General features: G+C 48.3%; 1 protein-coding gene across 2 annotated transcripts in view; it reads right to left on the bottom strand.

Moving 5' to 3' along the window:
* Wwc2 (WW and C2 domain containing 2) overlaps nt 1-16,506 on the bottom strand; it is a 154,470-nt gene that overhangs the window by 32,487 nt on the left and 105,477 nt on the right. For both annotated transcript variants that reach the window (XM_005066684.4, XM_040731738.1), the window contains exons 9-14: nt 13,897-14,139; nt 8,186-8,275; nt 6,132-6,727; nt 2,098-2,227; nt 1,522-1,602; nt 1,347-1,433 (exon numbers count right to left, since the gene is read on the bottom strand). In XM_005066684.4, coding sequence (XP_005066741.1) covers nt 1,347-1,433; nt 1,522-1,602; nt 2,098-2,227; nt 6,132-6,727; nt 8,186-8,275; nt 13,897-14,139 — 1,227 coding nt within the window. The remainder of the gene's footprint in view (nt 1-1,346; nt 1,434-1,521; nt 1,603-2,097; nt 2,228-6,131; nt 6,728-8,185; nt 8,276-13,896; nt 14,140-16,506) is intronic.

The raw sequence follows: 16,506 nt of genomic DNA, 5'->3' as shown, positions 1-16,506 counted from the left end.
AATGTAAAAAAAAAAAAAAAAAGAAAGAAGGAAAACTAAAGCTAAACAGAGAACAACGACCCTCAAAGTGTTGGGACTAAAGAGCATTTCAGAGTATTGTGTATGGCTGACCCTTTCGGCAGTGTCATTATTCAGGTTTCTGTGCGACTTTAAAAAAATGCTGCTCCATCCCAGGAAAGTTCAGACCAAGTAGACGCGTATTCTGTGTCACACAGCCACGTGCCCTCCTTGGAGAGTCGCTGAGACTGGTTCTAGGGGGGATTGGTGGCAAAGAGCAAACAGCTCTTAGGAAACAGCCCGAGGCAATGGGCAGCGGAGAATTACATCTGCACTTTGTTGGGATTCTTGGTCTAATTCAGTGATGTAACTGCAACTGAGACATCACCAGTCACTGGAAGTGAACACGGAAAGTGACAGCATGCTCTTTCATGTGGCATAAGGCATTTCTGTGGCAATGCTACACGTAATCACCACATAGTCATGTATGACATCAGAAAAAGTCCTCCAAACCAACAGTAGTAACTACTATGCAATAATAGAAACTGAAATCATGTTTCCAGCAATCAGGACCCAACACAACTGTTATGGGAATTCCGTCACCTGTCTGCCAGCCAATGGAAAGGAATGGTTTAGTCCAAAGGGTAGAATTTTTTATTGGGAAGGAAGGGACCAAAAGATAAGGCGGGATGCATGAGTCCTTTTTGAACAAGGAACCAGGAGTGTTGGCATAGCTGCTGGTGACCCAGTTAGGAATCTCCATTCTCTTCTGTGACAACTGTGCACACATTTTACTTCTTAATAAACGGCATAAGAGTTACTTGACTTCATTCTTTACACAGCCCCTGATCTAAGAAAGGAACTGTATGTAAAGTCCTAACCTTAATAATAGCCATCTGGATAACGACCTAATCCTAGTTCCTTTTCTTGAACTTCTCTCCTCATCTCTTCCCACTGTTGCTTCAGACACAGGCAGCCCGGCTATTTCTCCCCACCTCTTCATCTTTAAAAAAGGACCTGTTTTGTTTTTAACCGTGTGTATCTGTATGGATCCCAGTGCAGGTATCTGCAGAGGTCAGAAGAGGAATCAGTCTCCTGGAACTGTAGTTGCGGGTGACTGGGCACTGTGCAGCGTGGGTGCTAGGGAAACAAGTCTGGGCCCCTGGAGGAGCAGCAAGAGCTCAGCAACAAGAACCCACTAAGCCATCTCTTGAGTTGCCCACCCTCCCACGTTTTCCTTTCAATGAACTGTTTGCTCATCCTCGGAATTACTGGAGAGAGACAATTTCCAGCTCCTCAATTTGTTTTCCGTTTGTTTTTTTTTTGTATTTTTTTCTGACGTTACTTACACTTTTGAAGAATGAGGTATCAAGAAGGCATGAAGATTTCGGAGTTGTGCTATAATCACCATGAAACTTGAACTTTTTGTATCATATCTGTCAGAAGAGACAATGAATCAAGCAATGAATCAAGCGGGGTACCCACAGCCGTTGGCCGGCCCCTCCCCCACCCTCACTGGCTCACCTGAGTCCTATCTGCACCTGGGCAGTCTCCACAATGGTGACATCCTCTTCACGATAGGGAGCGTCCTCCATTTCGCCAGGCCTAGGCAGAAGCGGTAGATGTGAAGTCAGTTAACAGGGACACTGAAAGCTACAGCTACAGCTACAGCTACAGCCTTCTCTCGTTTTGAAGGGAAACTAAACTGGCAACCCTTCCACCCCACTCCTGTGGAACTGGCCCCTGTGGGAGCTACTGATTCAGGGTTCTTCAGCTCCATCAAGAGTCTGACTTTGAACTTAGGGAACAAACTTTGTGACATCTGGCTTTCCTGAGCCCCATGAGGTGATCCCACTGTCTGAGGGGGCTTTTTCAGACACCTAAACAAGGCCCTTCGTGTGTCAAATAAGCATTGGCTGATCGCCAAAATTCCCAGAAATATCAGTGTCTGAGATCTCAGGACAGCTGCCTTGAGGACATCCACCTGCTTGTCATTTCCAAAGCTGGCAGAATGTTCCTGGTGGGGACCACACCTTACAGTAGGCGTGAGCCTGGCTGGCAAGCATGCAGGGGACTGAGTGTGCCATGAAGGTTCCTTACTGTTTCATGGAAGCTTCGTAGACCCCACTGTCTCCAGCCACAGACTCATCGGAGGCAGCAGCTGACACACGCGCAATTTTGTCTCCACGCATGTGGATTCCTCGTCTTTTGGGCAACGACTTTTCCACATCTAAGGTGGAGAAAGTGATGGCATCATTAGTTTCTTATTGAGAAAAGTGTAAAGTACTCACACCATAGAAGCCCAAAGTATAGAATGTTACCCCCCCCCCCCATGTTAACAGGTGGGGTGAGAGAAGATCCTGGGATTCAAATGCTCTGGGTTCTGGTTACTTAAATGCACCATGTGCATGCAGTACCCATGGAAGCCACATGGTGGCGATGGATTCCCAGGTCTGGAGTTGCAGGTAGTTGTGAGCCACCATGGGGGTCCTGGGAACTGAACTCCTGTTCTCTGCAAGACCATCAAGTGCTCCTAACTGCTGAATCAGCTCAAGACCCTTCCGCCCACCAATTAAGAAATACATAAGTGTGTGGTGAGTGTGTGTGTGTGTGTGTGTGTGTGTGTGTGTGTATGTATGTGTGTGTGAGGGACATAAAGAGTTCAGAGGACAACCTGAAAAAGATAGCTGTCTCCTTCCATCATGTGGGATGGAATTCAGGTCGTCAGTTTTGGATGTCAACACCTTAATGCACTGACCCATCTCACAGGTCCCTGTCCTACAATATTTTAAGGCAAGGGAGAATAACTCCCCATTGCGCCTGCTTCTTTGCTTCAAGCTTCCATGAACCACTACAAACTCTGGCTAAGCAACTGAGCGCCCCCATCAAACACTGGCGCCGTTCCTTCTAGAGGAAGTCCACAGGGGAGAGCGCTCCCCACATCTCTCTACAAGCCCCTTTCTCCCATCTCCTGTGCCATTCTTCTAACAGAAACTAAAGAGAAAACATCTTAGATTTACATGAATTCTCACCAGCTAATACCACAAAAACCAACAACAACAACAAAAACCCAAAAACTTTTTCTGTGCTGCTGAGTCTTTAGCACAAGCTACCACTTAACTTTTATCTCTAACTCATATTCATACGCCAGCACCCTGCAGGGAGCAAGGAGCATTCACTTAAAACTGCGCTCGCTCTGTGCTGTAATAAGCTGCAAGCCCGCGGAGTTTCTTTCATCCTCTGGTGAGTGAGGCAGAGGAGCAGTGTTGCTATGCATTGCGGCCCCCCTCTGAGTCGTGGCTTTACATTCTGTTAAGATGTTTAAGTTTTAAGGCTTCAGATTACAGGATTGATTGCTGCATTTTCTCTTTTATTTCTGGCAGCGGGAATGCTTTCCCCTTGATGATGAAGAGCCTTCTCTTGGCCCACCCCCCCTTGCCAGGGGTGAAGGTGATGACATGATTTATTGATTACCCCCAGGAATAACCGCAGCAGTCTGAAAACTGACTTTGACAATGACAGAAACTGACTGCGGGGAGACTTCATAGTTAATTCCACCTTGGTTTCTGTCAGCTGGCAGGGATTGGTGCCGATCGAAAGCAGACTGTCTGGAGAACGGACTGGGCTTCACTGTGGAAGGCCCTAGGACGTGAAGACAGTGTCCTTCCAAGCGCCTCCTCCCTTTAAGGGGAGGGAAGACGTTCCCGTGGTCTCAATAGTGAAGTCTTCATTGGTTAATTGTTTTCAGACAGGAAACTGAAGCTAACTGCAAACAAAGCCCACGTGTGCATTTTTCCAAGTGCCATTCTTGAGGTACTGGAGACGGAACCCAGGGCTTCAGATGTCCTAGGCGAGCACTGAGCCACAGCCAGGCCTAGGGTGCCTTTTTAATAACAGTGTTGTGCAACGCATGAAAGGTTAAAAAAAATGTTCCATGGGAGCGTCCTCCAGGCACCTGTCTCCAGCCACAAAGTCATCAACAAAGCTGCTAGCAAACTCAAGTACTGGGACCTTGGCAGCCGCTGAGCCACCTGTATGACTGGGGGGTCAGGATCATTAGGTGACAGTCCCCGTGACGAGGTTTTGGGGCCCTCCTGCCTTTTGAGCATCTGCCATTGGGTACTGGGTTCATCATATGATGGGATGCTGAGAAATGCTCACTAGAAAACACTGCAAACACGTAAGGGGCAGAGTCCGCGACAGGTCCTCAGCAAGTGTCGTACCCGGGAAGGCACAAAAGCAAGGAGGGCCGTCCCACCACGACTCCACTTCCTCCCCGTGCCCCGACCTGCAGCGTGGTGTGGAGAGAGTGGGCACACCAGTGGTGATGGCCTCTCATCACCACACAGGCTAACAGTTACCACGGACTGCGTCTGTGAGCCAGGCCGGCGCGGGTGGCATCCGTGCTCTCCCATTCTAGGAGGGTCTAAATGACAGGATGGCGTGCTCACTCACAGACACAGCCAGAGGCCCCACAGAGGCTCTCTGTTGCAGGGAGCCCTCTCCCGTGTGCTCATTGCGTGAGTGGGCGCAGGACTTTAACACAGTGACCTGTAATGTCGGCGCATCTCTGAAAGAGGGCATACGAGCTGCAGGAGGGTCTCCTCCACTCCATTTCTGCTCCAGTCACTAATGAGAACGCGACACTTATTATTTAGCATAAGAAACCCCTAAATCAGGTTGTGTTCATCTTTAAAGATCTCAATTGACCAATCAATTAATACTTAGGATTCCTACACCTGTGGACACAAATAAGCCAGCGAGGACAGGGTTCTACAGAGACTGTCCTTTCTGCATGGTGTGGACCACGCTGACACATGCTGACTGAACAGGCCTTCCTGGCACCAGCAGCACATAGTTTGCTTCCCACCTTGCTTCAAGCTAGCCATAGAACGGGCTATCCTCGGAACACAGGACTCACTGCACTGCGAGCTTCCACGATGCAGGGGAAAGCAACGTCAATGAACACATGCTCATTCCAGACTTAGCATCAGCCCATCCCTTCCTGGACCTGCAGCTGGGAGAGCAGCCAGCAGATGGCAGAGCAACTCCGGATCTTGGACTACAGCGGCCAAGTCACTGGGGCAGGAGAGGAGTCTGACCCGTACCAAAAACTGTTTACAGAGAACGCCCCAAGCAAGCTAAACACCAAGCCTTTGTGCTAATTAGCCAGTATGCTAATTGACATTGTTTTCATCTGTTCCAAGACAATTTTAAAAAGAAAATCCTTGTCTCTTTGCAATTTCTGAACCAGAGACCAGGTGGAAATGTGGGCTGCCCATAAAATACATCCTAGACTTCTACCACCCACAGAGGACCCCTGGACTAGAGCAGGCACTGACGGTTGAGTCCATTAAATACAAGAAGGCAATACGTTCTGAGTGTGTGCGTGTACACATTTGTGTACAAAGGCACTTGTAAACGTGTGCATGTATGAGTAGGCCGGCAGTTGACACTGGTGTCCTACTCAGTAACTCTCCACCTCACTTCTGGGGACAGAGTCTCTCACTGAACTTAGTTCAGCGGATCAGGTTCTGTTGCCTGGCCAGAAAACCCTGAGAATCCTCCCACTGCTGCCTCCCTGGCACTGGAATCACAGGTGTGAGCCGCCACAGTGGCTTTTTCATCGGTGGTGGGGATCTGAATCCCGACTCTCATACGTGCACAGCAGACTCCATCTCCTCAGCACCTGTTTTCATTTTGTGGCACTGGGGTATTGAACCCAGGGTCTTGCACACACTAGGCAAGCTGTCTACCACCGAGCTATAACCATGTCCCTTGTCTGGAATGTCAATTTTTATTTGACAGAGGAAAAAATAAAGTCTATGTATAGAATAAACCCTTTTTAAATGAACACCCTGTATAATGAGGAGGGAACCCTTTCTTTAAAGATTTTTTTATTTATTATGTACAGTGTTCTGCCTGCAAACCAGAAGACGGTGCCAGATCTCATTACAGATGGTTGTGAGCCACTATGTGGTTGCTGGGAATTGACCTCAGGACCTCTGGAAGAGCAGCCACTGCTCTTAACCTCTGAGCCATCTTTCCAGCCGCCATCCCTTTCTTTATATGTGGAAAGAGTGACCTAACCCTTCCTACAATGGCTGGGGGAGGGAGCAAAGATCTACACTTACCTGTTGTTCCTTCATATAGCAGCTGCCCCGTGCATTCATCAAGATCTTTGTCCTCTAAGAGGGACTGGGATGCTCCTAAATCCGAATCCAGCGAGACCTGATTTTCGCTAAGGCTGATATCAGCAAAGTGGCTACTCAGTCCACAGTCCTCAAGGTCAACAGGGAACCCGTGCAGAGGGGTGTCATGTGACGACACCGGAAATGTGCTGTCCAAGACCAGAGGAGAGCCGGGAGGGGACAAGGACGAGAGAGAGGACCTGGAGGAGAGGGACGCCACTGACTTGGAGGCCTCGGTCAGTGGAGGAGTGTGGCTGGTTGCTGCAGACGCCACCCCACACAGTCCACTCTGCCCAGGCTGGCTGGGAGACTTGACCACCTCATGTTCGTGGATGGTGGTGATGGGCCCAGAAGGGATGTAACCGCCCTTCTCCTGAAGAAGGAAGTCCAGTTTACACTGATAGTCTGCGTCCATCGACTCGGCCTGGCTGCTGTAGCAGAGCTCACTGGAGCTGAGGGAGTTGAGGGAGCCTCTGCTGGAGGTGTTCAGGGAGCCCAGACTGCTCCCAGATGACATGGACAGTGTGCTGGAGGAGAGGCTGGGGAAGAACAGTACACTGTAAAATCGGCACCCTCCAGACACACAGAGACATGCCCACTGGCTCCTTCAGGCAGGAAGGGAACGGAAACGCTATGCCCGGCCGGGACGTAAATCTCCAGCCTGGGCTGTTACAACAACGATTGCCCTCCCTCCTCACTCACTGATATTAGCAACTCTGCTCTCCTCATACACAGTGGTAATGAGGCAGAGGCAGAGGCGCCTCTGTGAGTTCAAGGCCTGCCTGGTCTACATAGTCAGCTTCAGAACAGTCAGGGCTACACAGAGAGATCCTGTCTCCAAAATAAATGAATGAATAAGTAAATGGCCCTTTTTTTTTTTAATTGACAACAATAAATACGGGTAAAGTGGTGCACACCTTTGATCTCAACACTCATGGTTGAGAAATAGGTGGATCTCTGTGAGTTCAAGTCTAGTCTGGTCTATATACTATAGTGAGTTCCAGGACAACTAGGGCTACAAAGTGAGATCAATGTCCCAACTACAGTGATACACTTTTTGCAAAAGTTCCAATCAAATGCCTATTTGTAAGTGAACTTGCAGAGCCATCCACAGCACACTCATGTTTTAAAAATGCTCGAGAAGACAGAGTGTCAGTGTAGTTGCTGTGGCTAGGAAGAAACTGCACGTATGAAGACCTAAGGCAACACACCCATGAGCTCACGTATGTAAGAGTGGACATTCTAGAGCTGGAGAGATGGCTAGGGTTAAGAGCACTGGTTGCTCTTCCAGAGGTCCTGAGTTCAATTCCCAGCACCCACATGGTGGGTCACAACCATCTCTAATGAGATCAGGTGCCCTCTTCTGGCCTGCAGGCAGAACATGCATGCAGAACACTGTGCACTAAATAAATAAATAAAGCTTTAGAGGTAAGTAAATCAATCAATTAAAAAAAGAGTGAGGGGCCTGGAGAGATGGCTCAGAGGTTAAGAGCTCTGGCTGCTCTTCCAGAGGTCCTGAGTTCAATTCCCAGCAACCACATGGTGGCTCACAACCATCTGTAATGAGATCTGGTGCCCTCTTCTGGCATGCAGCCATACATGGAAGCAGGATGTTATATTCATAATAAATAAATCTTTAACAAAAAAGGGTGAATATTCTAATCAGTATAAGAAAGTCACAGGCGGCTATTTCACAGTAGATCTCTTTCATTTTGCTTGGTTAAAAGTGGGATAATGGCAGAAATAGGCTATTTCCCTAAGTTTTCAGATATTTAAAAATGCATTCCAAACTTAAATATGAAGTTTATGGGGGTGGAACTGTTTCTAAATTTGGTAATTTAAACATTAGTTAACAGGCATAACTTACTTGCTTACTTAATGCAGCTAGAACCAACCACCGAGGAACCAGGACCTGCCTGGAGGCTGTGAAGCATCTCCCTGCCAGGACCTGCCTGGAGGCTGTGAAGCATCTCCCTGCCAGGACCTGAGAAGCTTACCTTTTAAGTTGTGAATACAAATAAGTAGTTAATTTAGTAGTTTCTTCAAGTTTCTGTAGCAGCTCTTTTCTTTTCTCTTCTAATTTCAATCTAGAAAAAGGAATAAAAATAACCAAAGAAATTAATTTTCAAATAATGTAGAAACCAAAGCTAAACAACAGAAAACCACAGTATCCCAGAATCGCGGGTAAGAGGGACACACCTGGGTGAACTTGATAAAGAGAAAACAGACGCCAAGAGGCTAAGCTGTGCAGCCATGGTAAATGAAGCTGGAGGGGTTGTGTCCAGGACAACTTTAAAACGGTGACAGTGTAAACTTTTCTTAGGCTGGTAAATGATTTGGCCCCAGTCACGGTGAAAACAGCAGCAGTGTCGACCGTAGCAAAAGCCTAAGCACAGCCCGGGACTGTAGGTTGGCTTTGGAAAAGATTGGGTAGCGATGGTAAGGAAGGGTAAAAGGCCACCTGAAGTGAAGTACTGAATTCAGCAAGACTGTTGTTAAACAGCACTGAACGATGAACACTCCAATGCTAATTTCCCGGGAGGGTTAACCTTGGGAAAGATGCTGCTCTCGGCTAGCCTGCCATTACGTTTTCAGCAAGAAGTCCAAGAGTATCGCCTTCCTAGCTCCATCCTGCCTCATCGCCTGGAGCAGATTATCATACAGTTAGGGTACCAGGGAATTTTATCTTGAAACAAATTTGTTTCAAAATAGGTCACACATCCAAGGAAAAGCTTAGTGCCTGCACAAATCGCATCAGCCGAGGGGCCTGATACGTCATCAGGAAAGGCAGTGCTCTGTGCCCAGTCTGGGATTTGCTGTTTGTGAGCCCAGTATCCTTTGGCAAGCCAGCGGCTAGCAGGGCTCACCTCTCTCATCTGTGAATGATGATTACGATCCTTCTGTGTCTACCTGATAAGGCAGTTAAAGGGATCAAATGGAGTAAGGCATGGGAAAGTGGTCTACAGGTCACAGAACAATCACATTTGTTCACAGCCCTGCAAGGTGGTGATATACACAATTAGCCACATTGCTTTGGAGAAAAAGAATGTCTCCCCAGTTTCCAAACCCTTTGAAATTGTGTGCATATCTTGGGTAGTGAGGGGACAGACTCATTTCATTTAAAGGTACCTATATCTTTGATGTGTCAACAACACAATTTCCGTTATATGTTACAACGAAAAAGTCATTCTTGCCATTTTCTAGAATACCGCCTTGATCAATTCTTTTGTAAGTTTTATAACTTCATTTTTAAGAAGCACATTCTATTTTTTACAGTCCCTCAAACAAATCAAGTCAATCAGGAAGAAAAATGGACGCAAACATTAGCTGAATCAGAGGCACAAGGGTGTGGTGACAGCCCCAAACAGTGCCACAACTCGTCTCTAGCAACAGGTGAAACACTTCAGAAATCAGTAACGTTTCCAAACTGTCCCTTTTATTAGTACAAAGACATTTCCTCCTGTTCTGAGGGCTCTAATACCACGTCATGGAAGATGACGTCCTCTGTCCTCAAGGCCATGATGACTCTCAGGGGCTGCTGTGTCAGGTCCTGCAGGCTTTTGTGCTCATGTGTGTTCTCGTATGTGTGTGTTCTCATGTGTGTGTGTGTGTGTGTGTGTGTGTGTGTGTGTGTGTGTGTGTGTGTGTGTGTGTGTGTGTGTGTGTGTGTGTGTGTGTGTGTGTGCGCGCGCGCGCGCGCGCGCACCAGAGGCTGATGCTGATGTCTGGTATCTTTTGAAGACCATTTTCTACCTTATTTCTTTTTCTTTTAAGTGTATGGCTATTTTGTCTGCATGCATTGCCTGTGGAGATCAGAAGAGAGTGCCAGACCCCCCCCCCCAGGACTGGAGTTACAACCAGTTGCGAACCACCATGTGGGTGCTAGGAACTGCATCTATGTCCTATAAGAACAGCGAGTGGTCTCAAGCACTAAGCCACCTCTCCAGCCCCTACCTTATCTTTCGAGACCCTGGACTCACTGAACCTGGCACTTATGGATTGGCTAGTCCCCAGGATCCACCCTTGCACTAGGAATGCAGGCACTTGCAGCCATGCTTGGCTTTTTAATTTGTAAATGCAGGTCTATGGCAGACACTCTCCTGACCGAGCCATCTCCAAAGCCCCACTTCAGTGTTCTTGGTCACATGCTCCCCAGATGACACTAAGTTCCCAGAAGGAGGGCACTGGCTCTTCCTCTCTCCTCTATACAAACTTCTTGCTGGTGTCACTTGAAGGGTGATAAAGGAACCGTGAAAAGCCATAGAAATCTCTAGGGGGGCAGCAGCTTCTGCCCTTAATGTAATCATCAACCCTTGTCAGTCTAGGGCAGCTGCAAGTCTTCCTCAGACTCTAGGTGACAAGGTCCTCCTCACCCTGGGAATTATGAACACGGTTCTCTTCCTGAGCTTGGCCCTCTACGTTCCTTCCCAGTCCTGACCTTCTAGCTGCCTCAGCGAGAAAGAGGCTCGTAAAGAGTAACCCCACCCTGTATCCATCCTGTTTCTCTTCACCGCCCTTCAGGCTGCTCTTGGCAACACATCGGCCGTCATCTCTCTCTGTCTCTACCTCAGCACTGCCTGTCCTGAACTCACAACTTTGCACCTGGGACAGCACTTATGCCATCGATACAGTGAAGCAGTCTCCTTCCATTCAAAAATAAAAATAGATGGCATTCACGGTACCAGCCCATTTGTTATAAATAATCTTCAGATACCTTAGCAAACAAACAAACAAAAAAACATTTAAGTAACAGAGGCACACTGATGATTTCTGGTGAGCCCTGGAATTTGTGTGAAGCAGCAAAGATCTGTCAGCCACAAGAAACCATGGCTTACAGAATGCCCGTGCTGAGAGTATGAAGGACTGGAGGGCAGTTTCCCTTTTGATCAGTGAACAGCTCTGGCTTGTGCAGATTGGCTCCATTACCGCTAGAGGGAGCTGTCTGCCACTGCTGTAGGGTTCACTGCTATTGCTAACCGGGTCCAAAAGATACATGGATGCCTGAGAATCCATGTGAGTTTAGTGTCTTTGGAGACCACAGTTTGAGTTCACCCCTGGAATAATGAGGAACACACAACAGGATGGGAAACAGAAAACCTTGAGGCAAGGCAGCAGCAAGCTTTCATTGATTACGTCAGCACTAACAAGAAAGCCCGGCGCTGACCATGTGCCCGATATGACAAGAATTCTCCTTCCTAGGGAGTTGCTGGTCACCACCTGCTCTACCACGGAGGAGACGCAGCTCAGAGGGACAGGCTCTCTCTTACCAAGGTTCAAAGACAGCTGGACCGGAGGAACTAGCAGAAATAAGTATGTATAGTAGGAAGCGAGTCTGAGTGGTGAGGGACAGAGAAAGGTGACGGAGTGCGATGGAACAGAAAACAAAAGCTTTAGCGAGGACAGTCGGGCCTGCTGTGCTGTGTCTGCCAGGGTCGGAGAGGACCTGCAGCACAAGGTCTGCTCCTTAGGACGCGGGGACAGGAACAGTGAACATGGTGGGGGAGCGGAGCCATCAAAAGGAACGTTTGCATCCCTCCCCTTGCACTGCAGCATAGCGGTGGGATTTGCCCTTGACCACAGACACTAAAAGGAAATTTGTATGCACTATCTTGGTATGCCAAGTGGCTTGACTCAGAAAATCAGCATATTACACAAGCAAAAGAAAGACGCATCCCTCCCGGCTACTATCAGGTCAATGACAGATGCTCTCTCTGTGCAGGTGAAGTCAGCTGACCGCACTGCCTATTCCCCATACGGCACAAACCCCACAGCTGCTTCTCACTAAATATTATCATTATTTTATGTATGCACTACGTAGCTCCTGCTTCTGCTGAGTCCCAACCTGCCACTAGAAATTTGACTGTTATCATGTGTGTGCAAAGTATAGAAGTCACTCAGGAACAAACCATCCCCAATAAAAAAGACAAGCAGGATGCGTGGCGTGCCTGTAAATGTGGATAAGATGAACACGCTCCTCGTCTCCCGGCAACAAAGCTAACGGAGGACCAGAGGCCTGTCCAGACTCATGTGCCACAAAGGACAAGAGAGATTTACACTTAGCACGTTAGACGAGCATGAATACTGACGAGCATGGATACTGCAGAGACTCACAACCCTGGTTCTATTCATCAAAGATTCAGCCAGCTACGGGAAACCCTGAGTTTGTACTGATCACATATGGACCTTTCCTTGTCAGTGTGTCCCTAAGCTACACAGTATCACAGGTATTTCCATCACATTTATTTTGTGTTACGAATTGTAAGTAATCTAGAAAGTGTTGAAAGCTTATGAGGGGACATTTTCGGTTAACACCACACAATTTGTACAGGGGGATTGTGGGTTTGGGTATCTAAGGGGTCCTGGAACCAACCCCTTGGGACACACAGAGAACGACCACCCATGTTGTTTAGCAAGTGCTGCAGTGTGAAATGCACTGTTATTCACAGGGAGCCCCAAAGGCTGCCGGCTCCATCCCATTCACTACTGAGTCTGCGGGAAATTGTACAAATGCAGACCAGTGTGACTCCCCCTTCCCCTCTCCTTATTCTCGTGCCTTGGTCCTACAACTGTCTCTTCTGTCAGCACTGGACAGAGAGAGCAAAGGAAGGTGGATGAGAGGTGGGCACGAGGTAACGGAGAGGTCGAATGCGTGCAGCCTGCAGAGGGCTTCCCCTGGGTACCTGCTCACGTTCCGTTCCCCGACACGGGGATGCTGCAGCCACGTGAAGCATCGCCAGGACTAAACTCAAAACACGCGCATGCTAAGACCTAATCATCAACGGTGGTCTTCCCTCCCCACCATACTTTCAAAATATTTTAACATTTAAAGCTCTGGACAGCTATTGACAAATAGGGATTAGGAGGCAAGAGACAGAGAATGATAAAATTAAAAGAAACTGGGTTCTGGATGGATGTCTGAACTTATTTCTAGTCAGCAGGGACACACGTGGGGTCGGTCGGGGCAGACACTGCCGCTCCTGTGCTGGTCTGGAATGCACACTGGGTCTGAGGGGCCACAGTCTGCCACCAGACAAGCCCGCTGTCCCAGCAGGCAGCAAGATTTACGTAGGCACAGGGCTGTGCTGCAGGCGTGTGTCCTCTGATTAACACTCCTGTCGGTGTGCGAGGCACTGGATAGTTTAGAATAAACAACTCACACCTTCCCACAGAAAAATCAGAGGACTGCTCGGAATGACTGCCTCCCTCTGCCTCTGCCTCAGAAGCGGGTTTCAGCTGACAAGCCACAGACAAGGAACATCTTGCGACTGATTAAGATATCAAAGAGAGCCAGCTGTCTGTTCCTCTCCTTTTGAAATTAAAAGCAATAAACACATGACTTGTTGTCAGTATGGAGAAGGAACCTAGGAAGGCTCCCTTGCCGTATGGACAGTTAGACTGTCTCCCTCACAGAGCAACAGTTTAAGCTATCACCATCAGACTTGCTCAGGGACGGGCCGCATTCCTGATTTAGGCCAGCATTCCTTAGCTACTAGACGCCTGCCACGAGCACGTTCACAGTCCTAACAGACTCAGAGGAACTGATACGGGGCACAGGAGGGCGAGCTTCATTGCTCTGCAAAAGGGAAACTGTTTTGCGCTGCTTCTGAGTCCACTAACAGCAGCAGTTAAGATTTCCAAACCCAGGAAACTGTCACTGTAAGACACAACCACAGGTTCAAATCACCCTGTTCCCAGAAAATAACCACACCTCTCAGCCAGAGCCCGGCTTGGCAAGCCCCTCGAGGACATCAGCTCCTCCTCCAGTCGCTGGCGCTCTGCCTCCAGGCGGTCCAGCTCGTCCCGCGTGCGTCTCTGCGGGGTGATGAACTGTAGCTCTTTCAAAAGTTCTTCTTTCTCATTGATCAGCATCAGTTTCTCCTTCTCGACGTCCAGGGCCCCGGGCCAGGCCTCACTGTCCAGCTTTGACAGTTCAATTTTCAAGTTAGCCATGCTGAAAGACATAGAAGACACACGTGTTTAGGACTCCGAGGAAATGGGAATGCGAGCCCAGGCTGTGTCTGGGTGCAGCTGCAATCTACATCTTCCCAGAGGGCAAGCACACTCCAGGTCACGCGAACAGAAGTGTCTAAAGGAGAGGACCACAGGCAGGCATCCGTGAGGTGCGTGGAGTCATGCGAGGGCCTGCTAGAAGCTTCCATTAAGAAACAAACAAGAGCCGAGTGTGGCGCACGCCTTTAAACCCAGCACTCGGGAGGCAGAGGCAGGCGGATCTCTGTGAGTTCTAGGACAGCCTGGTCTACAGAGCGAGTTCCAGGACAGCCTCCAAAACAGTACAGAGAAACCCTGTCTCGAAGGAAAACAAAAAACAACAACAACAAAAAAAAACCACACATGTCAGGGTGCCCCAATATGCCCTGGTTGTAGGTCAGTGTCCTATGGGTAAAGCTTCTGTCCCCCAGTCAAAGATGACTTCCAGCGCTGGATAGAAACTGAGGTCGTAGCGGGTCACAGAAGGAAGAAAGGAGAATCGAGGGGAGACCTGGTCAATCATATTAAGGCCAACACCAATCCTTTAAGGTCTCAGTATCACCAAGGACGACGGGCAGGGCCTGGCTTCCTCCACCCCACTTTTCTCAATCTCACACTGGGAAGTTGCCCCTCCGTGGGGCCTCTGCGCAGTAAGCACTCATTGTGGAGTAATCTCGTGCCATCTCAGGGGCTGCTGCTTCTGACCTGTGCTCCTGTCTGGTTATCTGGCTGCAGAGGGGCAGGCACTGTGGACCTGAACCAGCAGGGGTGGCTGGTGTGGCAGCCACGGAGTGAAGGAGAAATGGATGGAGAAGAGGGAACGTTCCACTGTGAAGCCTCTAGCGTCAGTCTTGGCTGACCGGGGACTTCCCCAAGTCTACAAGCCACTTACAGATGGTCTAAGTTACGTGACTCCCAAACACCGATCTCTTGAATGAAATGACTTGCCCTGCAGCACCATGACAACTACCAGGACTTCCCACAAGCTGAAAGCAGATGGCCCAACAGCCATAAGGTGCACAAGACCCAGGTAAACTACAGGCACCACCGGTACTGACACAGGAAACCCATATCCCTACAGAAACCAGTGGGCGACTGCTTTGGATACTGCGGCAGCACACACCACATAGGAAAAAGATAGAAAAAGCGATGATCTTCCTGTTTCTTAGGAAGAAACTATAAAGAAAAGGAAGAAATTACTATGAAAAAACAGCTCAAAGCAAAGATGTGCAGTAGGTTACCCATGTGCCTTAGGTTTCCTGTTGTGGTTTGTTAAAAAGCAAAAATCTATCTTGGGCACATATGCAGTATCCTTCTCTTTCTACCTCCTGTCTGCACTTACCGTGGATATAACATTGGCTATTCTTCAGTTTTAACACAAAACCATAAACAACTGTCTCAAAGTACTGGAAAATTAGTCATCAAATTGCTAAATAAGCATGATATTATTACCCTCATTGAGCATATAAAACAAAAGCTGGAGGAGAAAACGGGTTCAGGGAAGAGTAACTCACACCCTCTCCTGTTAAGAATTGAGGAGGAAAATGCATTTTCAACATACACAAATTCCCTTGAGAGTTGCCTTCCAGGCAGCATCACCAGAAACCCTGAAACCAACTCCAAGTAACACACCAGTGCAGTCAAATGGCAAAGAAGCATTGGCCTAAGTTTTGATGTGAACAAAGTAGTCGATTGAGTTCGGAGTAACAGCAAGGTATGGGGAAGGAAGGCATCTGTTTACTACTTGAGGGCACACGATTAGGTAGACACTGGATTTTATTTTGGAATGGCCACACATATCTGGCAGGGAGAAAGTTGAGTGGACTTCCAGGAACTCGTAAGGGAGATGTCACATAAGCTCTAGAGGTAACTCACTGTTACTGTTGGTCACCATAGAGAGAAAGGTTAGGTCAAGGTGACCCAAAGGCAGCAAGGTGACGTCCATGGGAAGCCATGCTGCAAGCCCTGGTGTTCTGGAGTTCTGAGCTGTGGCCATTAAGCTTCAGAAATCAGACATAAATCGTGGGCTTTACCCATGGCAGAGGACTTCTGGCTGTTACGGGGTTGGACCACTGACAGCAAGAGGGCCTTAGAACATGCCACCCCGGAATAGCTGCCCCATCACTGAGCCTCCACAGCAAAGATCAACCCTCAAAATCTACTGAAGGCAAGCGTCAGTTCTGTTCCTGGAAAGGAGATAATATAATTAAAAAAGCTTTCCTACCCTCAAGATATTTAAAATCTTTTGGGGGAAGTTAAAGACATTAAAATTAGCTGAGTTAAATGTCACTCAGAATGACCAAGGGACTTGTTCAAGGTCATGTGGTTA

Source organism: Mesocricetus auratus, unplaced genomic scaffold, assembly GCF_017639785.1.
Source record: "Mesocricetus auratus isolate SY011 unplaced genomic scaffold, BCM_Maur_2.0 Super-Scaffold_100026, whole genome shotgun sequence".
Taxonomy (NCBI): Eukaryota; Metazoa; Chordata; class Mammalia; order Rodentia; family Cricetidae; genus Mesocricetus; species Mesocricetus auratus.
This window is presented reverse-complemented; position numbering and strand designations above follow the sequence as displayed.